Raw genomic sequence first — 25475 nt, 5'->3', positions numbered from 1 at the left:
CTGGATAAGCGTGTGAGGTTAAGGGTAAGTTTGTGAGTGTGGGGTTGAGGGCGAGGATGTGAGTGTTCTTTTCTATTTATTCATTTGTGAGATATGGGAGTTGCCAGCTGGGCCAGCATTTATTGCCCATCCTTCATTGTCCCTTGAGAAGGTGGTAGTGAGCTGCCTTCATGAGCCCCTGCAGTTCATATGCTGTGGGTTTACCCACAATGCTATTAGGGAGGGAATTCCGGGATTTTGACCCAGCAACAGTGAAGGAACGGCAATATATTTTCAAGTCAGGATGGTGAGTGGTTTGAAGGGGAACTTGAAAGTGGTGGTGTTCCCATGTGTCTACTGCTCTTGTCCTTCTAGAAGTGGTAGTGAGTTTGGAAGATAACTGTCTAAGGATCTTTGGTGAATTTCTGCAGTGCATCTTGTAGATAGTACACACTGCTGCTACTGAGTGTCAATAGACAATAGGCAATAGGTGCTGGAGTAGGCCATTTGGCATTCCATATATCCACCACTCTCTGGGTGAAGAAGTTTTTCCTCAACTCTGTTCTAAATGGCCTACCCCTTATTTTTAAACTGTGTCCTCAGGTTCTGGACTCACCCATCAGCGGAAACATGCCTCCTGCCTCCAGAGTGTCCAATCCCTTAATAATCTTATACGTCTCAATCAGATCCCCTCTCATCCTTCTAAACTCAAGTGTAGACAAGCCCAGTCGCTCCAATCTTTCAACATATGATAGTCCTGCCATTCCGGGAAATGACCTCGTGAACCTATGCTGCACTCCCTCAATAGCAAGAACGTTCTTCCTCAAATTTGGAGACAAAACTGCACACAATACTCCAGGTGCAGTCTCACCAGGGCCCTGTACAGCTGCAGAAGGACCTCTTTGCTCCTATACTCAATTCCTCTTATGAAGGCCAGCATGCTATTTGCTTTCTTCACTGCCTGCTGTACCTGCATGCTTCCTTTCATTGACTGATGTACAAGAACACCTAGATCTCATTGGATTTCCCCTTTACCTAACTTGATTCCATTGAGATAGAAATCTGATAGTAATAGTCGATGGTGCAGGGAGTGGATCCTTGTGGACATGGTGCCAATCAAGCAGGCTGCTTTGTCCTGGATGGTGTCAGGCTTCTTGAGAGTTGTTGGAGCTGCACTCATCCAGGCAAGTGGGGAGTATTCCATCACATTCCTGATTTGCGCCTTGTAGATGACGGACAGGGTTTAGAGAGTCAGGAGGTGAGTTACTCGCTGTGGTATTCCTAGCTTCTGGCCTGCTCTTGTAACCACCGTGTTTAAGTGGTGAGTCCAGTTAAGTTCCTGGTCAATGGTAACTCCCAGGATGTTGCGGATTCAGTGACGGTTACACCATGGAATGTCAAGGGGTGATAGACATAGCCTGGCATTTGTATGGCATGACTGTTACCCGTCACTTGCCAGCCCAAATCTGGATATTGTCCAGACCTTGTTGTATTTGGACATGAATCGCTTCAGTACCTGAAGAGTTACAAATGGTGCTGAGCATTGTGCAGTCGTTGGCATCCCCAATTCTGACCTTATGATGGAGGGAAGATAATCAATGAAGCAGCTGAAGATGGCTGGGCCTAGGACACTACCCTGAGGAACTCCTGCAGAGATGTCCTGGAGCTGAGATGACTGACCTCCATCGATCACAATCATTGTCCTCTATTCCAGGGATAACCCTAACCACTGGAGAGTTTTCCCGGACTCCCATGGATTCCAGTTTTGCCGGGGATCCTTGATGCCACACTCAGTTGAATGCAGCCTTGATATCAAGGGCTGTCACTCTCACCTCGCTTCTGGAATTCAGCTCTTTTGCCCATGTTTGAACCGAGGCTGTAATGTGGTCAGGAGCGGAGTGGTTCTGACGGAACCCAAACTGGGTGTCACTGAGCAGGTTATTGCTGAGCAGGTGCTGCTTGATAGCACTGTTACTGACACCTTCCATCACTTTACTGATGATCGAGACTAAACTGAATGGGGTGGTAATTGACCGAGTTGGATTTGTCCTGCTTTTTATGTACAGGACATACTTGGGTAATTTTCCACGTTGCTGAATAGACACGTGTTGTAACTGTCCTGGAACAGCTTGGCTAGGGGAGCAGCAAGTTCTGGAGAACAAGTCTTCAGTATTATTGCTGGTGTGTTGTCAGGACTCATAGTCTTTGCAGTGTCCGGCATCTCCGATATCATTCGGAGTGAATCGAATTGGATTGAGTGTGAGAGTGGGTGTGTCTGGGTGAGTGTGAGATTGAGGTTGAATATGTGTGTGAGGGTCAGTGTGTGTGAGTGTGAGGATCAGTGTGTGTGTGAGTGTGAGGTTGTGAGAGTGTGTGTCTGTGTGAGTGTGAGATTGATGGTGAGTGTGTGTGTGAGGGTCAGTATGTGGATGAATGTGAGGTTGAGTGTGTGTGTCAGGGTAGGTGTGTGAGTGTGAGGGTCAGTGTGAGCTTGTGAGAGGGCATGTGTCTGGGTGAATGTGAGATTAGGGGTGGGTGGGTGTGTGAGGGCCAATGTGTGTAACGTGAGTGTTAAATTGAGGGTGAGTGTGTGAATGTGAGGGTGTGTCTGGGTGTTTAGGTCTAAAGTGAGTTTGTGAATGTGAAGGTGAGTGTGGGGTTCAGTGTGTGAGGGTCAGTGTGTGAGGGTGGAGTCTGCGCACTGTATCTCCGCTCCCAGCAGCGAGGGAGTGTGACGGTGGAGCGGCTCCGGGAGAGCAGCCTCGAGCAGAGGGACAGGGAGAGACGGAGCTGCTCGACTGGAATCGCAGAAACGGGACGCAGAGTCACTTCCACATTTGGATTCAGGTACAATGCCACAACTAGAACCGAAATTCTCCCTTTTAACTTTAACCAAAGTGCCCTGAGGTATCCGGTTAGACTTCAAAGCCATCGGTATGTGCAGCATTGAGCGATAATGTAGCGTGCAATGTCTATGTGAGGACATTTGCAAATATACAGAGTGATTCTAGATTCTTATACTTGTGTATCGGTGTTTGCGATGTGCCTGAGCAAAGCATTTTCTGTTTACTCATGTCACGAATTAAATTGAGATGGACAAAGCTCGAAATGGGGGTATTGTAAACCGAGAGAGCGGCTGAGGAGCTGAAAGCATTTAACGAATACCAGTGTGCAGGGCTGGGGAGAATATTTGAACTTATTTACAGCAGCAGTGTATAACCGTACAAAGTCGTCTGTAAACGTCCATAGTTATGCAAACACACACAAGTATAAATAGTCGTTATATGGGAGTAGGTTTTGCTGTAAGCTCAATGTTGTGTTTGCATCTGCTTATTGAACCGAAAGCTTGACAATTCCCCATCGCGTTCCGCTTCAATTCTACTTTCCGAATTCATCCTGTGCCCCCAGCCGGGGAAATCAGTGAGGTGAATCAGACACTGCCCACACCGAGCGAGGGGTGAGCATTTCTGGCCGGCAGGGAGAATGTCAGCTTGCCCGTCAGTGGCACTGCGGAGAAACGCGACAGAGACAGAGAGAGACGGAGAGCTGCCAGTTTAACTGAAAAACAAACTGTGCCGATATAAGAAAACAAAAACTCTCAGAAACACAGTTGCTCTGAAGAAGAAAGCAAAAAGCAGATTTCGCTGACTGCTACAATAGATATATAAGGAAAATCTAAATAGTAGTTAAATTTTAACGTATAACCTGCTACGGTCAAAGTTAGACGGAAGATAAAGGTTAAACACGCGCTCATGAATGGGTTACAGTGCAAGTGGAGGCCATTCAGCCCCCTAGCGCCGGTGCTATCCCAACGGAGAAGATTTGAATCCCAGCGGTTTTCTCTTTTTTTGTGTGAGTTTTCTTTTAACCTGGTGATGTTTGTTCCCCAGATTCCAAGCCGGGAGCCCTGGAACTGACTAATGGGAGCCTCTGATGTTGAAGTGAGTAAACTGGAGACGGACGATGTAGCAAGTGTTTGGTAACATCATCTCCCGCGCCCGGGTCTGCCCATTCCTCATAACCAGACGGCTTTGAGTGTTAGGGCTTCCAGCGCCCGCAGGGAGGGTCGTGCAGAACATAGCATTTAGGCTGCTCTTAATCATACTGACCCCAACACCCCAAGGTTTCTAAAAATTGTTATTGGGTCGTTATAGTTACGTTATAGGAAAGATATGATTAAGCTGGAGAGGGTTCAGAAGAGATTTACCAGGATGTTGCCAGGTGTGGAAGGTTTGAGTTACAAGGAAATGCCTGGAGTGTAGGAGGTTGTGATGTTGCTTGATAGAAATGTACAAAATAATGAGGGGTATAGATAGGGTTAATGACATCTTTTCCATGGAGTAGGGAATTTCAAGACGGGGTGCACATTTTTAAGGTGAGAGGAGAGAGATTTGAGAGGCAATTTTTTTACACATTGTTTTTTAAAGAATCCCCACAGTGTGGAAACAGGCCCTTCAGCCCAACAAGTCCACACTAAGCCTCAAAGCACCCACCCAAACCCATCCCCCTTTCACCACCTAAGCTACACATCCCTGAACGCTATGGGGCAATTTAGCATGGCCAATCTACCTAGCCTGCACCCCTTTGGGCTGTAGGAGGAAACCGGAGCAAACCCACACAGACATGGGGAGAACGTACAAATTCTACACAGACAGTTTCCCAAGGGCGGAATTGAACCTGGATCCCTGGTGCTGTGAGGCATCAATGCTAACCACTGAGCCACCCCAAAAACCCACATTGAGTGGGTCATGCGCAGAATGAACTTCCTGAGGAAGTGATGGATGTTGGTACAGTTACAATGTTTAAAAGACATTGAGATTAGTACATGAATAGGAAAAGTTCAGTGTCCCATCAGCAGGCTTGCTCTGTCACTGGGCTATCATCAGTGAGTGTGGGAGTCCCTTCAGATTATGAGCTGTGTGTGTCGGGACAGGGGACGAGGTCATACTCTCGAGTGTGAATCATTCCAACATTCGATTCACTCACCTGCTCCTTCTTAAAATTGGGAATTCATGGTTTGGTGTTTGCTATACTCTGTGACCACTGTTTTCTCCCTCTCTCACACACACACACACACACACACACACACACACACACACACACACCCTCGCCCCCTCGCCCTCACCGTGAGAACGGTTCGGTTTCTTAACATCCCTCACCTCATTTCAGACAGAGAAAACAGACAAAGAACTGTGGGTGCTGTAACAAAAACAGTAATTACTGCAGAAACTCAGGAAGGGGATTCTGAAGAAGGGTCACTGGATCCAAAACATTAATTCTGTTTCTCTCTCCACAGAGCTGTTGAGTTTCTTCAGCAATTTCTGTCCTCTCTGAATGAACATTTCATTCAGTGCTCCTCTCTCACCTTCTCCCTGTAACCCTGCAAATTGTTACTTCACAAATATCCATCCAATGCCCTCCTGACCGCCTCGTTGAATCTGCCTCCCCCAGACCTTCAGGCAGTACATTCTAGACCGGACCCATGCACTGCATGTAAAGGATCATGGAGTTGTTGCTTTGCAAAAAGAGGCCATATGACACTGAATGAAATGTTCATTCAGAGAGCCAGACCAGACACAATGGACCAAATGGTCTCCTTCTGCACTGTAACAATTCTAAACCAAGCAAGTTTATGGAAAACCATCCATCTGTTCAACATTGACTTCACATGCTGTATTTCTGATTGATCATGCAGAGGTTTAAACTACGGCAAAAGATCAAGAACCAGAAACGTACATAGACTTGCAAAACCAGAATATCAGTTCAATGTTACCTTAAAAAGGCAACATTACAGCCTATATTAAACAGTTACCATCACCATCGAGTGTTACCATAGGACAGGGATGTAACAGAGCGCAGAAAAACAAGAATTGCTTGAAAGGGATGACAAGGTGCAGTGCTATAGATGTGAAGTTGTAATTCCTGCATCAGTGTTTCCTCCTATCACTGTTGCTTCTGTTATCAATAATAACATTACACTTGCATCCTCGCTTTCTTGATCCTTATGTGAGTGGGAACATTTTCTTCCCATTTAGTCTGCCCAGATCCCTCACAGTCTTGAATTCTTCAATTGGATCCCTTCCTGGCCTTTGATTCTCCCAGGAAAACAACCCTAACTTTTCCGATCTACCTTCCTAACTGAAGTCCCGCTTCCTTGTTCTCCTGAGTGTTTGCAATCAATTTGTAAATTGATACTAGGCATAACATCATATAAGAGATGACATTGACCTAAACTGTAAGCTGGTCTTTATTTTCTTTCTGTTAAAGCTCTCATCCATCAAAGTAAGGAAGAATAAATGCTTATCATCTCAAACCTTTAACTGCAGGATGCAGATATTCTGATCATTGCAAGAAAAGACTGTTCTATAATAATTCTGGTTGCCAGCTGAGAATATGATAGATAATCTCTTTGCACTCTGACTGGACTCTTGAATAATAAGCCTGAATAATGAATTGTTTAGCTGGCATGTTGAGAAGATTAATGAACAGATTTACATTTAAAAGAAGGAGCTTTGTTCCTCAGTCTATGTTTCTGCATGTTGTCTAAATGGACTGCAAAACTTTACTGAAATGATCTTCATTTTTATTGATTGAAGAGTAATCACAGCAAATGTTATTCATACAGTAATTCATCAGTGTTATCAAGTGAAGGAATTAATATTACATACATTAGTGCAATATATTTCACATTATAATAATGTAAGAATGCAGATGTGTGTATGTAAATTTGTGTGTGCGTATATGTATGTGCGCATATACCTGCAGGTATGTGCATACGTGTGCTCATGCATTTGTGCGCACAAGTGTACATGTGTGTATGCGCAAATGTTTGAGTGTGCATGTGTTTGGATGTGTGTGTGGATGTGTGTGTGGTGTGTGTGCATCTGTAAACGTGTGTGTATGTGTGCGTGCATGTGCATCAGAGTGTTTCTGTATTTGTATGTGTTCTTGTATGCATGGGTGTGTGTGTGTGTGTGTGTGTGTGTGTGTGTGTGTGTGTGTGTGTGTGTGTGTGTGTGTGTGTCGGGAGGGCACGGGGGTGGATGTGTGTGTGTAATGTGAAATTGCACATAGTGCTTCTGGAACTTTCCGTAATCACAATTCAATGGAACAATGATCTTTAGAGATTAACTAGAGGAGGAAAGGAACTTCCCTGCTAAGAATAAAACTTTGATGTCAGATTTGATCATATTAGTGAAAAGATACTTAACACATTTGTGTGATATTCCTCAATCCACCAATTTAATACAGGAATGAATCTTTTAATTTTAAATGCACAAAACCTCTGCTTAAAAAAAGAGAGAAAAGAGTAGATTTTGCTTTGTCTGTTAATTATGTCACCTGCAGGTATGTGCATATGTGTGCTTGTATATTTGTGTGCACAAGTGTTTATGTGGGTGTGCATGCGTTTGGGTGTGCATGTGTTTGGATGTGTGCATGCGTGTGGGTGTGCATGTGTTTGGATGTGTGCATGTGTTTGGGTGTGCACGTGTTTGGATGTGTGCATGCATACGAATTGTGCAAAATGAATTGTTAGGATTCAAAAGCACAGAGTGGAGATTTGGTGCATAAATCCTCATGCTAACACCTGGTTTCCTCTAATCACCAATGTATCCGAACAAAATATGATAATAACATTCAAAGGATCTGCGCAACGTTCAGGAATTTGTTCATGACAGAAGAGAATTGTCATCTGCCAACCTGTCTTTAGGCAGAAACAGATGTTTGCACCATAACAAAAGGTGAATGCCTTGAGCCCCCTTTGCCCCCCAGTGGTGTTTCTGGCCTGCCCATACCACATGGTTGAAAAAGGCAAATCCCTACCACCTTCTCTTTGATTTGATTTATTGTAGACACATGTACCTAGGCATGGCGAAAAGTTTTGTTTTGCAAGCAGTACAGGCAGATCATAGCAAACAAGGACGTGCAGATCATAGAGTGCTTAAACAGAGTGAGGTATGCAAGGTTACACTGCAGAGGAGGTCACAGAGTCATAGAGTCATAGAGCAGGGAAACAGACCCTTCGGTCCAACCAGTCCATGCCGAACTTAATCCCAAACTAAACTAGTCCCACCTGTCTGCCCCTGCACATATCCCTCCAAACCTTTCCTATTCATGTACCCATCCAAATGTCTTTTAAACGTTGTAATTGTACCCTCATCCACCACTTCCTCAGGAAGTTCATTTCACATGTGAACCACCCTCTGTGTAAAAAAAATTGCTTCTTGCATCTTTTTAAAATCTGTCGCCTCTCGCCTTAAAAATGCGCCCAGTAGTCTTGAAACTTCCCATCTTAGGCAAAAGACAACGAACATTAACTCTATCTATACCGCTCATTATTTTATAAACTTCTATCAGGTCACCTCTCAACTTCCTGCACTCCAGTGAGAAAAGTCCCAGTCTGTCCAGCCTTTCCTTATAACTCATTCCTTCCATACCTGGCAACATCTTGGTAAATCACTTCTGAACCCTCTCCAGCTTGATAATATCCTTCCCATGACTGGGCGGCCAGAACTGGACACTATTCCAGAAGAGGCCTCACCAATGTCCCCATACAACCTCAACATAACGTCCTACCTCCTACACCCAATGATCTGAGGAATGAAGGTGAGTGGACTAAACTCCTTTTGAACCATCCTGTTTATATGCAATGCAAACCTTAAAGAATTATGTACCTGTGCCCCTAGGTCCCTCTGTTCTATAACACTACCCAAGGTCATACCACTAATTGTGTAAGCCCTACCCTGTTTGTTGCACCAAAATGCAGATCAACATTATTTGAATTTAGAGAGGTCCATTCAACAGTCTAATAACAGCAGGGAAGAAACGGGTCTAGAGATGGGCAATACATGTTGGCCCGGTCAGTGATGGTGATGAATGAACAAATAAAAATATCACTTGACATGACTTATTCTCAAAGGAGTTATTAACAGAACTGAACTGGACTGGAGGGGAGGTCTTATGAGGAAAAGTTGAGTGGTCTAGGGCTTTTGTCATTGAAGCAAAGAAGGATGATAGGTGACTTGATAGAGGTGTACAAGGTAATGAGAGGCATAGACAGAATGGATAGTCAGTACTTTTTTCCAGGGCAGAAATGACTATCACGAGGGCCGTAATTTTTAAGGTGATTGGAGGAAGGTATAGGGGAGATGTCAGACGTAGGTTCTTCATACAGAGAGTGTTGAGCGTGTGGAATGCACTGCCAGCAGTGGTAGTGGAGTCAGATACATTAGGGACATTTAAGAGACTCTTGGATAGACAGATGAATGATAGTAAAATGTAGGGCATGCAGGGTAGATTTAGTAGGATAATCGATTGGCACAACATTGTGGGCCGAAGGGTCTGTGCTGTGCTCAGCTGTTCTATGTTCTGAATACTTTAAAATCATTAGAAAACAGTCTCACCCCGATTTCATAATAGAGAGAACATTATTGTTTGATGTGTCTGAAGTTGACAATGTCCCTGCGGAATTCCTGCAGTAATAGGCTTAATTGATTGACCTCCTACAATCATGGCCACCTAACCTTTTGTCAAGTAGGCCTTCAACTGCTGAATGACCTCAGTTTTGCTCTTAATATCATTCTGGAACAAATGCTGAAGGGGCAGTAAAAGCAGATACAGTGTTACCTTCCCAAACGAGGCTGAATGTGAACCTGAAGCATGAAAATTTACAGTGTTAAAGGGAGAGTGACTCACTGGATAGCACCGTCAAACACCTAGCGCAGGAATTACGAGCCGAAAGGCCTCCTTCTGTGCTGTGTTATTTCTGCTCAAGGATAGATAGTCTCACCTTTCCGTGTGAATTCACCTCCATGTTTTGACCAAAGGTGCCGAGCTGGAAGAATCACATTTTAAGAGGGTGCCAAGATAAACTGAAAATATTGGCTGCTGAGTCATTAAAGGAGGCATTAGCAACCCATCATGGGAATAAACCTTTCTCTCAAAATATGCCGAAAGAACGACAACAGTTCTTGAAATACAACCAGGAATGGTACAATCTGAATAGACTCAAGGCAATACAGACCAGCCGAATGGTACATTGCTAGAATTGGCCATACCTCACAACATACCATGATAAACAAACAGGTCAAATCAGAGGTCAACAGGTACAGAATGAAGCAGGAATGCAAAGGTTTCACATTTTAAAGCATTTAGTGATTAATCTAAGCAGTAAATTTCACATTTTTGTGATCACACTATGAACTTGAGTGTAAAGACCAGAAATTGCGATTAAAAACAGCAACAAGGCTAATGGTTTTAACCATTGTACATAAATGGTACGACAACTTCAGGTGAAGCAAGCATACTGCCTGATCTGTGGCACCTCCCTATTAGTTTTGCAAAAATGGCATCTTGCCATTGACCTCTCCACAATATTTGAAACTGCTGTATTTGCCACTGTTAAAACTAGACCCTGAATGGGTTTCCCTCATTCTTTATAGTTCCAAACTGTTAAATGCCCGGGTGAGGAGGGAAGAACTGACTCCCCCACTTTTCATCCATGCCCTTGGTCAGCCCGCCACAAAGTTAAGGTTCATAAAGAATCCCATCCCTTTTGGATACCTTTCTCCCAGACCCAAACGGACCTATGCTTTAAAAGAGGTGTCAACTTAGCTGGCCTTTCTTGACTTAGCACAAAATGAATTTGTTAATTAATTGGCCAAGATATTGAATGACTTCAAGAAGGAATTGATTGTCGTATCTGGTGCCAAAGGGATCAAAGGATATGGGGGAAAAGCAAGAACAGCTTATTGAGCTGGATGATCAGCCATGAAAGGCAGAGCAGTCTCAAAGGGTTGGATGGCCTACTCCTGCCCCTATTTTCTACGTTTGTGTATTCCATGCCAGTAGAATTGATAGTGCATTGCACTTAGTTTGAGATTAGAAATAAGAGGGGAGCACAAGAGGTAGAACCTGAAAAGGAAAGAGACACAGATCAGACTCCAATTTGTTCCTGAAGACTTGTTGTGACTGTTACCTGGTGGTAGTTGATAGTTAGCTGAGCAGTTGTTCCGCGATCTTTAATTTTACAGATTGGTTGAGATTCTACGGTTCTGATTCCTTTCAATCGTAACTAAATTCCAGCTAAATGACTGAGTTTCAGGGTGGGAGAGATTCCTTTATTGCCATGTTTCCTTTTTGCCTGGCTGCTAACATGCCAACTTGTAACATTCAGGGTGAGGAAGGCCCTCACCTGCAACACAGGGGTGACAAAGAGATAGCTCTTCATCTGTGTCCTTCATAGCATGTTAACGCTGAAAGCCAAGCTGTTACGTACAACAACGTTCAGTCCCAGTAGCACACTCCAGTTGAGTTGAAACTAGCTTTTAAACCCCTGTCTCTCTGCATACATCAAGGCAAAACATACAAATGTGTTTAAGTTGGAACGAAATACGCAGAGATAATCTTACTGTTGAGCAGATATTATGAGTCCCTTGTTACATTTGTAGCCACAAGAGATGTTTATGTGCCTGTCTGAAGTTTCTTTGGCACCTTTAGACTTACAATCTGTCAGTCCCACACAGAATTTTAATGAGCAAGCCACTGAATGTACAAGGATAGTTATTCTGTCTCTATATATAGACCTCTTTAAAAAAGCACATTTTGAAATTGAGTACCGAAATGCCTGTAATATTTTGGGGTTCTGGTCCATTACTGTGATACCTCTGAACTCCCAAAAAAAATTAAATCTTGTCATTAAATTACTCCCAAAACCAGCCCAGTTCTTCCCCTCCCCCCACTGCATCACAAAACCTGCCCAGCTCGTCCCCTCCACCACTGCATCCCAAAACCAGCCCAACCTGTCTCTGCCTCCCTAACCTGTTCTTCCTCTCACCCATCCCTTCCTCCCACCTCAAGCCGCACCTCCATTTCCTACCTACCACCTCATCCCACCTCCTTGACCTGTCCGTCTTCCCTGGACTGACCTATCCCCTCCCTACCTCCTCACCTATACTCTCCTCTCTACCTATCTTCTTTTCTCTCCATCTTCGGTCCACCTCCCCCTCTCTCCCTATTTATTCCAGAACCCTCTCCCCATCCCCCTCTCTGATTAAGGGTCTAGGCCCGAAATGTCAGCTTTTGTGCTCCTGAGATGCTGCTTGGCCTGCTGTGTTCATCCAGCTTCACACTTTGTTATCTTGGATTCTCCAGCATCTGCAGTTCCCATTATCACAACACTCCTTTCCTGATGAGATAAATGGTAATTATTGTTACTTAAACTCACTGGCGCAAAGAGAAAATCTTTTACGAGTCTAGAGTCTCAATATTGCAGGGCAGATTATTTTGTTTCTTTTTTGTTATCTCTTTAATATTGCTAAAAATAGACCTTTTTTGAAGTTTTCCATCTCAAATTCACCAGAAATATTTGCAAGAATACCAATTCAAGGAGATAAATAACATTCACACTGCTTGAGAGGGGATACTTGATTGGATGGCAAGTGGACTCGGATTGGTTGAGGAATTGCCAAGGCCAACGTAACCAATAATGCTGATCATTTGACAGTTGATTTGTCAGTTAACTGCCAGGATTTGTTTAAATTTTAACCCGGCTAGGTTGACTGGTTAATCTGAGACATGAACCAGCAAATAGCTTTTACCTATTTCATTGAGTTGAGACAGGCAAAATGCTAACATTCAAAATGCACTGTCCGAAAAAATTAAAAGTAATGTTGAAGTAGTGTATTTCCTGTCTCTCTTGATCTCATCTCCTTTGGTCTCTTAATTTGTCTTTTCTCTTTATACTGATTTGACATTGAATTTATCTCTCTCAATACAAGCGTCAGCTCTGAAGAATGGCCATTGAACTCGAAGTATTAACAATGTCTCTCTCTCCACAGATGCTGCCAGAGTTTCTCCAACACTTTCTGTTTTTGCTTCAGATCATCGGCACCTGCAGTTTTTTGTTTTGTTTTGACTCACGGCCGCATCCTTTCCAGTTATGCCCACGTTGAATAAATTCTGCTCCTCTCTCCATCAGGATTTCCATTTGAACTATTCTTCTTGTCCATATCAGTACCTTCACTTTCACTCCTATAGTGTTTGACAGGACCTTTGTCAAATCACAATTCCAAAGCTGTAGGAAAGAAGGGTCGCTGGATTGGAAACGTTAACTCTGTTTCTCTGTCCACAGATGCTGCCAGACCTGCTGAGTTTCTCCTACAGTTCCTGTTTTTGTTCCTTTAAACCGCCTTCCCCTCAAACCGTGCTGTTTTTATTTCTCACTCCTTTTGTCATTACCTGTAAGAATTGCCTCACTCACACGGGCCCCTGATATCGTCAGTGTCATAATTGCCTTGTGCTTTCAGTAGATAAAAATATGCAGAATTAAAAAGTGCAGGGGCATGTCTAAGAAATGATAAATGCTTTAAGATACCCTATTGCAACAAAAACAAACTACAGATATTTACTGACTCAATATAACAGACTTTCATCCCTTTTGTCCCTTTCGATTCTAACTATTATCCCATACACTGCACTAGATGTTGGTGTATAGTGGGTAGATTTGTGTGGGGAAGAGTGATCAGAATTGATGTCAGCATTTGGAAGACAATTCAGTAAAAGACCAATTTTCTGAAGAGTAACTTTTTTTCGTTTCAGTTCCGGCTCCCTACACCTGCCTACATGCCTGATGATGACAGCATGAAGTCTGGACATTGGAATGCTTCAGAAAGCTACCAGCTGAACCCAGCTAGCATCATCGTCCCCATCGTATTCTCTTTAATCTTTCTACTTGGGACGGTAGGGAACAGCCTGGTGCTCGCTGTGTTGTTCAGGAATGGCCAGATGGGACACAACACAACCAACTTGTTCATCCTCAACCTGAGCGTGGCTGATTTCTTCTTCATCATATTTTGCGTTCCATTTCAAGCCACAATCTACACCCTGGAAGGTTGGGTTTTTGGGTCATTCATGTGCAAGGCTGTTCATTTCTTCATTTACCTGGCGATGTATGCAAGCAGCTTCACCCTGGCTGCTGTTTCAGTCGACAGGTACAGTGTGTGAAGGATCGCTGAATCAATGCAATTGCTTTCCAATGACCTACTCCACTGGACATATTCGGGCAAATGTCTCCTGTAGCTCTCCACGTTGGAGGTCCTTCCTCATCTCACATCTCACAACGACGTAGTGATTATGTAGATTTAAGCCCGGCATTAGGGGAGATGAGACAACGCTGTCACTGTACTAGTAATCCAGCAGGCTAGGCCAATGCTTTGGTGATATGAGTTCAAATCTCATCGACACCACATATTATAAGGTGGATATTATTAACTTGGAGAGGGTACAGAAAAGATTTACCAGGATCTTAGATAACAAAGTGTGGAGCTGGATGAACACAGCAGGCCAAGCAGCATCTCAGGAGCACAAAAGCTGACGTTTCGGGCCTAGACCCTTCAGGATCTTGCCGGGAATGGAGGGTTTGAGTTATAAGAAGAGGCTGGTTAGGCAGGGACTTTTTTCTCTGGAGTGTAGGAGGTCAGGGGTGACTTTATAGAGATTTATAAAATCATGAAGGGTATAGATAAGGTGTGTCTAGGGTGAGGAATTTCAAAACTAGGGGCTATATTTCTAAGGTGAGAGGAGAAAGTTTTTAAGAAGACATTAGCAGCAACTTTTTTACACAGAGAGTGGTCTGTGTGTGGAATGAACTTTCAGTAGAGGTGTTGGATCCGGGTACAGTTACAACATTTAAAAGATATTTAGATAAGGAATTGGAAACGTTTGGAGGGATATAGTCCTGCAATAGGCAGGTGGGACTAGTTTAGTTTGGGATGCCTGTTCAGCATTGGATTGGATCGAAGGATCTGATGCCGTGCTATAAGATTCTATGACTCGATGTCTCTGTGACACAACTGGAAATCTGGAATTGAAAGTGATGGTGAACCACGAAACTATCATCAATTGCCGCTGAAACACATCTTGTTCACTAATGTCCTTCATAACAGGAAAACTGCTGTCCTTACGTAGTCTGCATGTGGCACAGACATATGAATTGGATCGGAAATTGGCTTGGATCGGAAATTGGGTTGCTGAAAGAAGACAGAGGGTGGTAGTTGATGGGAAATGTTCATCCTGGAGACCAGTTACTAGTGGTGTACCGCAAGGGTCGGTGTTGGGCCCACTGCTGTTTGTCATTTTTTTAAATGACCTGGATGAGGGCGTAGAAGGATGGGTTAGTAAATTTGCAGACGACACTAAGGTCGGTGGAGTTGTGGATAGTGACGAAGGATGCTGTAGGTTGCAGAGAGACATAGATAAGCTGCAGAGCTGGGCTGAGAGGTGGCAAATGGAGTTTAATGCAGACAAGTGTGAGGTGATGCACTTTGGTAGGAGTAACCAGAAGGCAAAGTACAGGGCTAATGGTAAGATTCTTAGTAGTGTAGATGAGCAGAGAGATCTTGGTGTCCATGTACACAGATCCTTGAAAGTTGCCACCCAGGTTGACAAGACTGTTAGGAAGGCATACAGTGTTTTAGCTTTTATTAATAGAGGGATCGAGTTCTGGAACCAAGAGGTTATGGTGAAGCTGTACAAAACTCTGCTGCGGCCGCACTTGGAGTATTGCGTACAGTTTTGTCACCGCATTATAAGAAGGATGTGGAAGCTTTGGAAAGGGTGCAGAGGAGATTTACTAGGATGTTGCTTGATATGGAGGGAAGGTCTTACGAGGAAAGGCTGATGGACTTGAGGCTGTTTTCATTAGAGAGAAGAAGGTTGAGAGGTGACTTAATTGAAACATATAAAACAATCAGAGGTTTAGATAGGGTGGATAGGGAGAGCCTTTTTCCTAGGATGGTGATGGTGAGCACCAGGGGGCATAGCTTTAAATTGAGGGGTGAAAGATATAGGACAGATGTCAGAGGTAGTTTCTTTACTCAGACAGTAGTAAGGGAATGGAACGCTTTGCCTGCAACGGTAGTAGATTTGCCAACTTTAGGTACATTTAAGTCGTCATTGGACAAGCATATGGACATACATGGAATAGTGTAGGTTAGATGGGCTTGAGATCGGTATGACAGGTCGGCACAACATCGAGAGCCGAAGGGCCTGTACTGTGCTGTAATGTTCTATGTTCTATGTTCTATGAATGTTCCCTGAAATGGCCTTAAATGCCCTCTGAGATGGCGTGGACAGTGACTCAGTTAAAGGGCATTTACGGACGGGCAAATAAATGTCCATTGCGCATAAATCCCATGAAAGCATAAACTGTTTCTGCATCAGTCCCTGAAGAAACTGTCGTACCATTTATGCAGACAAATTGCAATTATAAAATGGCACTTCTATTCATGTACTGAGATGGTAGAAGGTTAACTAAATGAGGTTTTCTTTTCTTAAGTAATTCCTGCATTCTAAGATGTTTTTGTATAGGGATGTGGGTGCCGCTAGCCATTCCTAATTGCCCCAAATTGATTGGCTCTCTTGGATATTTCAGAGGGAAGTTAAGGTCTGGAGTCACATGTAGGCCAGACCAGATAAGGATGGCAGATTTCCTTCCCTAAAGGGCATTAATGAACTAGGTAGGCTTCAGCCTGATAGTTGGCAATGATTACGCAGTCATCATGAGACTAGCTTTTAATTCTGGATTTTGTGGAACTCAGATTTCACTATCTGCCAGATTGGGAGTTGAACCCATGTCAGAGTACTGACCTGAGCTATGGATTACCACTATGCTAACCACATGGAGAATTTACAGAGTCAAAATAGTTTACTTTCCTTGGCAAGATTTTCTGCACTTTTTTGTAATAATCTGCTCCGCCAAGTCCAAGAATAATTTCTGTGCAAAGAAAAGTGTCTGTAGCTGTAGACATGAGACTATAACAGAGGGAAACTGACACAGAGAGATAGCAGTATAATAATTAGGAGCTGTCCTACTCTCTTTGCTAAGTCATAGACTTGCATGTTTGACCTTCAATTCAGTGTCAGCTCCTCAGCTGCAGTTCACCTTTTCAATACAGTAATCACACATTCTAGGCTCAATGGAGCTGATTACCACAAAGGATCAAGTCAGATGCTGGAAATCTGAAGCAAGCTAAGAAACACTAGTTCATAATACGGACTAGTTCAGGCAGCATCTGCAGAGTGAGCAGCGAGCAGTTTGTGACACAACATAGTTTGGGGCAGCTGCCAAACATGCAAAGCTCCAAAAGCCACCCTGTATGTCAAAAGATGAATTTGGACTGTTTTATTTCTGATGTCTGAGCCAGTGGCAAATCACTTGTTTCGGGCCTTCTCTTGTTGTTACCTTTCATTACTAAGACCATAGAAATAGTGGCAGGAGTAGGTCATTCGTCCCCTCGGTTCTGCTCCACCATTCAATAGGATCATGGCTAACCTGACATTCCTCACATCCATTTTCCTGCCTTTTCCCCATAACGCTTGATTCCCCAACTGGTCAAGAATCTATCTTTCTTGGCCTTAAACCATACACAAGAACACTACTCCCATAGCTCTCTGTGGCAAAGACTTCGAAAGAGTCTCAACTCTTTGAGAGATGAAATTCCTCCTCATCTCAGTCTTGAGATGGTGCCTCTTTATTCTGAGACTGTGCTAGACTCTCCCATAAGGGAAAACATCCTCTCAGCATTTACATTTGCAACTCAGCTCCTGCAGAACATTTAAAAATTCATCCGGGTTCCTGAGGCATCACCTTTCAAATCTGTGACCACTTCCATCTAGGAGGGCAAGGGCGGTAGGTACAAGGGAACATTACCAACTGCAGGTTCCCCTCCTAGCCACTCATCAGCTTGACATGACCATTCCTTGGTGAGTCAAAATCCTGGAATTCCATCCCCGAAAGCACTGCTATGCTGTGGCATTTCAAGAACATTAGAAATAGGAGCAGGAGTAGGCCATCCAGCCCCTCGAGCCTGCTCCATCGTTCAATAAGATCATGGCTGATCTTTTCGTGGACTCGTGCCCTGTCTCGTCATAATCCTTAATTCCTTTACTGTTCAAAAATCTATCTGTCTTTGCCTTAAAAACATTCAATGAGGTCGGCTTGACTGCTTCACTGGGCAGGGAATTCCACAGATTCACAACCCTTTGGGTGAACAAGTTCCTCCTCAACTCTGCCCTAAACCTGCTCCCCCCACTTATGTTGAAGCTCTGCCCCCTCGTTCTAGCTTCACCTACCAGTAGAAATACCTCCCTGCTTCTACTTCATCTATTCCCTTCATGAAGATTTTGCTGCCATTTTCACGGGGGCGATTAGGGATGGGAAATAAATGATGTCCACGCCCCGTGCCTAAAAAACAAATCAATCACTTGCTTTTTCCCTCCACAAGGTGCCCCCTGCTGTGTTTTTCCAACATCTTCCGTTTTTGTTTCAATTTACCCGTTTTGCAGCCTGCGATGCAAAACCCTTCATTTCTCATTTCAAATTAATTCACACTTTGGCCCCTTGCTCCTTTTTGTTTTAAATAAAGTGCTGCATTGACGAGGTACTTTTGAAACGCCTCTCCACTCTGCCGTTTCACCAAAGGTGTGTGGAAAGATGCCCTGTAATCTGAATTAGCGCCAAGGTCCCTTCAACCTCATTGAAGGTAAACCGACAGCTACAACCTTGTCCCCTCGAGAATGTGCTCAGATTAATTCTCCAGACGCTGAGACTGCATTCTCATTGAGCGCACAGGAAAGGTGTGATTTAGTTAATTTCGATGGATATCAGATTATCCATCAAGGGCATTCTATCATCGCATTTCATCAGTTGTGCGTTTCTCCTTTCTTTGCCAAAATTTTATCTTCCCCATTGTCCTGACCTGACAGTTGCAGACACAAGGACAGTGCATGGCCAATCTGGCTGGCAGGAGTGACGTCCCCCTTCCCAGCTAAGCTTTGACCCTGGCATAACAAGGTGTAGAGCTGGATGAACACAGCAGGCCAAGCAGCATCAGAGGAGCAGGAAGAGATAATGGGAACTGCAGATGCTGGAGAATCCGAGATAACAAGGTGTAGAGCTGGATGAACACAGCAGGCCAAGCAGCATCACAGGAGCAGGAAGGCTGACATTTCGGGCCTTGTTCTGAAGAAGGGTCTAGGCCCCAAAACATCAGCTTTCCCTGCTCCTCTGATGCTGCTTGGTCTGCTGTGTTCATCCAGCTCTGCATCGCGTTATCTCAGATTCTCTAGCTGTTCCTGCTGTCTCCTAAGCTTTGACCCTCCCACGTTTTATTGCTCGATGAGAGCATCTAGCTTGAGTTAGCTGTTCTGATTTGGATTTGAGGCGGGACTTATAACTGTGTGTGTCTCTCTCTCTCCCAGTTCACAGCACTGAGCATCCACGCTGCAGCAGTTCAAGAAGGCAACTCACCATCACCTTCTCAAGGGCAACCAGGGATGGGCAGTAAATGCTGTGCCAGGCAGTGACGCCCACAAATGAATTTAAAAGAAGTGAAGACACTGACATTTAGCACGACTGTTGAACACTCACCAATGTCTGGCTTTGCTGGTCCTGCAAATTTTTATGTGAATCGAATGCCAGTGCTCTGGTCAGGATTGAGGACTGGGTAGTGAAGGGTTTCTGCAGCTGCAGACCCTGATGCTGCAACAGAGACAGAGAAAGGGAGAGGGCACAGACCATGACCCCACCGTTGTGTCCACAATGACCACTTACTTCATTTCATCTGGCCATATCCCCTCTAATCTCACTGTTCCCCAACCCCACACAGCCTGCTTCTACCTTCTTCCAAAATCTACAAACAGTGCTGCCCGGCCAGACCCATTGTTTCTGCCTGCTCCTACCCCATGGAACTCATCTCTTCCTGCCTCAACTCAATACTTTTCTGCCCTTGTCCAGTCCCTTCCCACTTACATCCATGATTCCACTGATGCTTTACATCAGTTTCAGAGTTTCCAGTTTGCAGAGTCCAGCCTCCTCCTATTTACTACAGGCATTCAATCCCCTCACATGTCCATCCCCCATCAGGGTGGTCTCATGGCTCTCCGCTTCTTCCTGGAACAAAGACCTGAACTGTCCCCATCCACCACCACACCCCTCTGCCTGGTCGAGCTTATCCTCACCCTGAACAACTTCTCCTTTAATCCCTCCCACTTTCTGCAGATGAAGGGTGTGGCCGTGGGTACCCGCATGGACCCCAGTACTGCCCGTCTCTTCATGGGGAGTATTCCTTGTTCCAGCCCCATTCCCGGCCCCCACCCAGAACTCTTCCTCTGGTATATGGATGACATCATTGGTGCTGCTTCCCTCTCTCGTCTGGAATTGGAAATGTTTTTTATCAATTTCGCTTCTAACTTCTGCCCGACTCTCACCTTCACCTGGTCCATCTCTGTCTCCTCGTTTCCCTTCCTTAGCATCTCTGTTTCCATTTCTGGGGATAGGCTGGCCACCAATATTATCCACGACAAACCCATTGATTCCCACAGTTACCCTCACTATGAGGCATCACATCCTGCTTCCTGGAAAGACTCTATTCCAGTTCGTCTGTCTCCATCACATCTGTTCTGATGGTGCCAACTTCCAGGATGTCGGATGTGGGTGGCGAGGCATTCCCCGCTCCCGCCACCTTCTCCCTCAACTGAGGATTCCGCAGCACCATTGTTGACAGGGTCCTCATCTGGGCCTGGTTCATCTCCCACACTTCCGCCCTCACCTTCTCTCTTCCCTTCCACAACCGCCCCTTATCCTGACCTACTTTTCCACCGGCGTCCACATCCAGAAGATCAAAAAACGCCACCCCCACTGCCTCCAGCAAAATGCAGCCACCAGATTCTTATACCCCTCCCCTCCCCTGTCAGCCTTCCACAGGTATCGTTCCCTTCGGGACACCCTGGCCCACTCCTCCTTCATTCCTAATGCCTCCCCACAGCCCCACGACACCTGCCCCTGCAACTGCAGAAGGTGTAACACATAGCTATTTACCTCCTCCCTCGCCAGTATCCAAGGGCCCAAAAAATACCTTCCAGGTGAAGCAGCACTTTGCCTGCACTTCCCAGAATCTAGTCTAGTGCATTCGCTGCCCACCATGTGATCTCCTCCACATTGGGGAAATGAAGCATAGACTGGGTGACTGCTTCACGGAACACCTACGTTCTATCTGCAAAAAAACCCCCTGAACTTCCAGTTGCCTGCTACTTCAACACACCACCATATTTCCTGGCCAACATCACAGGTTTGCTGCAGTGCTCCAGTGAAGCTCAGTGTAAGCTGGAAGAACACCATCTTATTTGCTGCTTGGGAACACGATAGCCTTCTGGACAAAAATAAAACTGAAGGAACTGTGGACGCTGTAAATCAGGACCAAAAACAAGTTTCTGGAAGCTCAGCAGGCCTGGCAGCATCTGTGAAGAAAAAACCACAGCTAATGTTTTGGCCCAGTGACCCTTCCTCAGAACTCTCTATAGTGTGGAAAGAGGCTGTTCGACCCATCGAGTCCTCACCAGCCCTCCCACCTAGCCCTACTCCTTATCCCTGTAACCCGCATTTCCCACAGCTAATCCACCAAACCTTCACATCTCTGGACACTATGGGCAATTTAGCATGGCCAATCTACCTAACCTGCACATCTTTGGATGGTGGGAGGAAACCGGAGCACCCAGAGGAAACCCACGCAAACTGTGCCAACTTCGCACAGACAGTAGCGCAAGACGAGGATTGAACCTGGGTCCCTGCCTCTGTGAGGCAGCAGTCTAACCACTGAGCCACCACTCCTTAGCTCAGACCAAAAAAGGAAATTAACTTTTTATTAAAGTCGTTTGACAGATTAACATTGGCCGGGACACCTCGTTGGCTCTGTTCTGAGGAAGGGTCACCGGACCCGAAACATTAGCTCCGATTTTTTTTCTTCACAGATGCTGAGCTTCCAGCAATTTCTGTTTTTCCTTCTGGACTTAATATTAAGTTCAACAATTTTAGGGCCTGAGGCATGTTTTCCCTGATCCTGACCCCCACACACCGGACCATGTCATCGCATGGTCTGCTACCACAACCATCCCATTGTCAGTCACTAATGGCCCCCATTAGCAGCTACTCATTCACCAAGGTTAACCTTTAACCCCACTTTGCCCAACTGTTTTCTCTCTCTTTGGGCTCTATCTCCACCTACTGTTTAGTCTCCTTCTCTCCCCAACTTCTATATAAAAAACATCCTTTTCCTAGCTACTGTCAGTTCTGAGGAAGGGTCACTGGATCTGAAGAGTTAACTCTGATAGCTGTCCACAGATGCTGCCAGACTGACTGATTGCCTTCCAGAGAGACCACTCTCTCTATGACTCCCGTGTCCGCTCCACACTGCCCTCCAACCCACCACACCCAGCACTTTCCCCTGCAACCGCAGGAAGTGCTACACTTGCCCCCACACCTCCTCCCTCACCCCCATGCCTTGCCCCAAGATGACTTTCCATATTAAGCAGATGTTCACCTGCACATCTGCCAATGTGGTATACTGCATCCACTGTACCCGGTGTGGCTTCCTCTACATTGAGGAAACCAAGCGGAGGCTTTGCAGAACACCTCCGCTCGGTTCGCAATAAGCAACTGCACCTCCCAGTCGCGAACCATTTTAACTCCCCCTCCCATTCCTTAGACGACCTATCCCCTCCCTACCTCCCCACCTATACTCTCCTCTCCACCTATCTTCTTTTCTCTCCATCTTCGGTCCGCCTCCCCCTCTCTCCCTATTTATTCCAGTTCCCTCTCCCCACCCCCCTTTTCAGATGAAGGGTCTAGGCCCGAAACGTCAGCTTTTGTGCTCCTGAGATGCTGCTTGGCCTGCTGTGTTCATCCAGCCTCACACTTTGTTAGCTTGGATTCTCCAGCATCTGCAGTTCCCATTATCTCTGATCGAGATTTTAAGCAATTTCTGCTTTTGTTACAGAAATATTGTGATGAGGAAACATCCTGCCCCTGTCACTAAGTCATTTACTTGCATGCTTTACCTTCAGTTCAGTGCCAGCTCCTCAGCTGCAGTTAACCTTTTCTATACAATAATCACAATTTCTAGACTCAATGGAGCTGATTATCACAAAGGATCAAATCAGATGCTGGAAATCTGAAGCAAGCTAAGAAAAGTAGTAACACAGACTAGTTCAGGCGGCATCTGTAGAGGAATCAGCAAGAGCAGTCTGAGGCCAAAACATTGAAACTTTTCAAAAGGGAGTTAGGTTTAGTTCTCAGGGCTAGAGGGATCAAAGAGTAAAGTGGGATCAGAGGATCGGCCATGATTATATTGAATAGTGGAGGAATTTTGAAGGGCCGAATGGCCTACTCTTACTCCTAAGTTTCTATGATGTGGAGGTGCTGGTGTGGGGCTGGGGTGGACAAAGTCAGAAGTCACACGACACCGGGTTATAGTCCAACAGATTTATTTGAAAATACGAGCTTCCGAAGCGCTGCTCCTTCATCACCTTGGACTACAGCCTGGTGTTGTGCGCCGTCCATCTAAGTTTCTTACACATTATGATTTTTTACAGACGACGATCGCTTGTGACAACTAACTGTGTGTCATAGGCGTGTTACTTCTGTTCCTAGGTACCTGGCAATTCGATATCCTCTCCGATCGAGAGAGCTCCGCACTCCTTGCAACGCCATTACTGTCATGGCGGTGATCTGGGGGCTTTCCATCGTCTTCGCTGGGCCCTACCTGAGCTACTATGACCTCATCCCCTACGAGTGGTTCTACATCTGCATGCCTGCATGGGAGGAACCAAAAAGGAAAATCATGGATACCTCCACTTTCATATTTGGATATATAGTCCCAGTCGCGGTTATAAGCCTGAGTTATGCTAGGACCATCAAGTATCTCTGGACAGCAGTGGACCCAATAGAAGACATATCTGAATCCAGGAAATCCAAGAGAAAGGTCACCAAGATGATTATCATTGTGACTGTGTTGTTCTGCCTCTGCTGGCTCCCTCACCATGTTCTCATCCTGTGTTTCCACTATGGCCACTTCCCCTTCAATCAGGCCACCTACGCCCTCAGGCTGCTGTCTCACTGCATGGCTTACACCAACTCCTGCCTCAACCCCATTGTTTACGCCCTGGTCTCCAAACACTTCCGCAAAGGTTTCAAGAAGGTCTTCAGCTGCCTGCTGAGCAAGAAAGCGATGAACAAAGTCCACGTGGTCCACGTTGTGAACATGGTCACCGGCTGCACAGAGGTCACGCGCCTGAATGAGGAAGACGGGAGGCAGCGGGGCTGTGAGCTCACCAATAGGCGACTCTCCAGACAACCCGCTTCAGCAATGACCATCACAGTGCCATACCAGCAGACATCTTGAACGCTGGCTCAAAGGAATACATTCACTTCCAGCCAATTCCCTGATTCCTGTGCCCTCTCTTTAGATTACTTAGTCCCTATGTTAGTTATCAATGTGTAGGTGTAAGCAGCTACTGCCTAAAAGAGAAACGAAACAATGGACCATTACCTTGAAATGTCAGCTATAACAGTCACTGCCAAAAACAGAATAACATGAGCATCCCTGGCACCTTAGAATGTTATTTAGTTAGAAACTGGGTCAAGGTTAGGGAGGAGCTGATTGAAGATCATGTCAAAGATGAAGGAAGAGCTTATAAATTTGTGAAATCCCTTCAATTCCTTCCCTAACACTACTCTAAGTCGACATGGTTCACATTGTAACATGGATACCAGCTCCACAGGTGTAATGATGGAAACAGGGGGCAAGGGAATGAGCAGTTAGGTCAGTCTAGAACCTCCACAGTGTGGGAACAGCTGTTCAGCCTATAGGGTCCACACCAGCCCTCCCACCGAGCCCCACTCCCTATCTCTGTCAGCCACATATCCCACGGCTAACCCACCTAACCTTCCTATCCCTGGACACTATGGGCAATTTAGCAGGCCAACCCACCTACCCCACACATATTTGGACGGTGGGAGGAAACCAGAGCACACAGAGGAAGCCCACACAGACTGTGCAAACTCCACACAGACAGTTGCCCAAGGCGAGGATTGAACCTGGGTCCCTGCCACTGTGAGGCATCCAGGCTAACTACTGAGCCACCACGCAACCCTTATCTCAGGCCAAAAAGGGAACTTAGCTTTTTATTCAAGTCAGTTGACAGATTAAGATTGGCCAGGACGCCTCGTTGGCCCTTCCAAGTGAGATCTTGTGCAGTCACAGGAAAGGGCAGATCTGAGACATGTTGAAAGCCCCATCAGAAAGACGGTGTCGACAGTAGGGCAGCTCTCCCCTTAGCTGCAGTAGGGGGTCAAGTTGAATTGCACCTCTGCAAGGGACTGAAGGTGCAAACCCACACCCTTTGACTCAGGAGCAAGACTGTTGCCCCCAAACCAAGGCTGACACTCAAGCTAATCCTGATGAACCAAACTTTCCAAACTGGGAATTGGGGTGTGGGGAACATGTGATATGATGAGATTCATGTGACTAATTGTACATCGCTAAGAGAAATGAGCATGTTATAGAGCCATAGAGTCCTCCTCACGTGGAAGCAGACCACTCTGCCCATCAGATCTATGATAGCTCTCTGTGGAGCAATCCAGTCAACTCCATGCCCACCAT

General features: G+C 45.4%; 1 protein-coding gene across 1 annotated transcript; it reads left to right on the top strand.

The window, feature by feature from the left end:
• The first annotated feature begins 2717 nt into the window (after window positions 1–2717).
• Window positions 2718–24777, top strand: galr2b (galanin receptor 2b). Its single transcript, XM_048551772.2, has 4 exons — window positions 2718–2826; window positions 3870–3920; window positions 13579–13970; window positions 23465–24777. Exons 2-4 carry the CDS (start codon window positions 3900–3902, stop codon window positions 24213–24215), a joined length of 1164 nt encoding a protein of 387 aa, XP_048407729.1. The 5' UTR covers window positions 2718–2826; window positions 3870–3899; the 3' UTR covers window positions 24216–24777.
• Window positions 24778–25475: the final 698 nt, after the last annotated feature.

The sequence above is a fragment of the Stegostoma tigrinum genome, chromosome 23 (genome assembly GCF_030684315.1).
Source record: "Stegostoma tigrinum isolate sSteTig4 chromosome 23, sSteTig4.hap1, whole genome shotgun sequence".
Classification (NCBI taxonomy): Eukaryota; Metazoa; Chordata; class Chondrichthyes; order Orectolobiformes; family Stegostomatidae; genus Stegostoma; species Stegostoma tigrinum.
The sequence above is the reverse complement of the archived record's forward strand: the minus strand, read 5'-3'. Positions and strand labels throughout refer to the sequence as shown.

What these genes read in the sequence shown, in the direction of transcription:
- galr2b (XM_048551772.2), top strand. Translation starts at nt 3,900, where the DNA reads ATGGGAGCCTCTGATGTTGAA. An exon ending in TGGGAGCCTCTGATGTTGAA is followed by an intron (nt 3,921 to 13,578) that starts GTGAGTAAACTG and finishes TTTTCGTTTCAG; the next exon opens with TTCCGGCTCCCTACACCTGC. An exon ending in GCTGCTGTTTCAGTCGACAG is followed by an intron (nt 13,971 to 23,464) that starts GTACAGTGTGTG and finishes TTCTGTTCCTAG; the next exon opens with GTACCTGGCAATTCGATATC.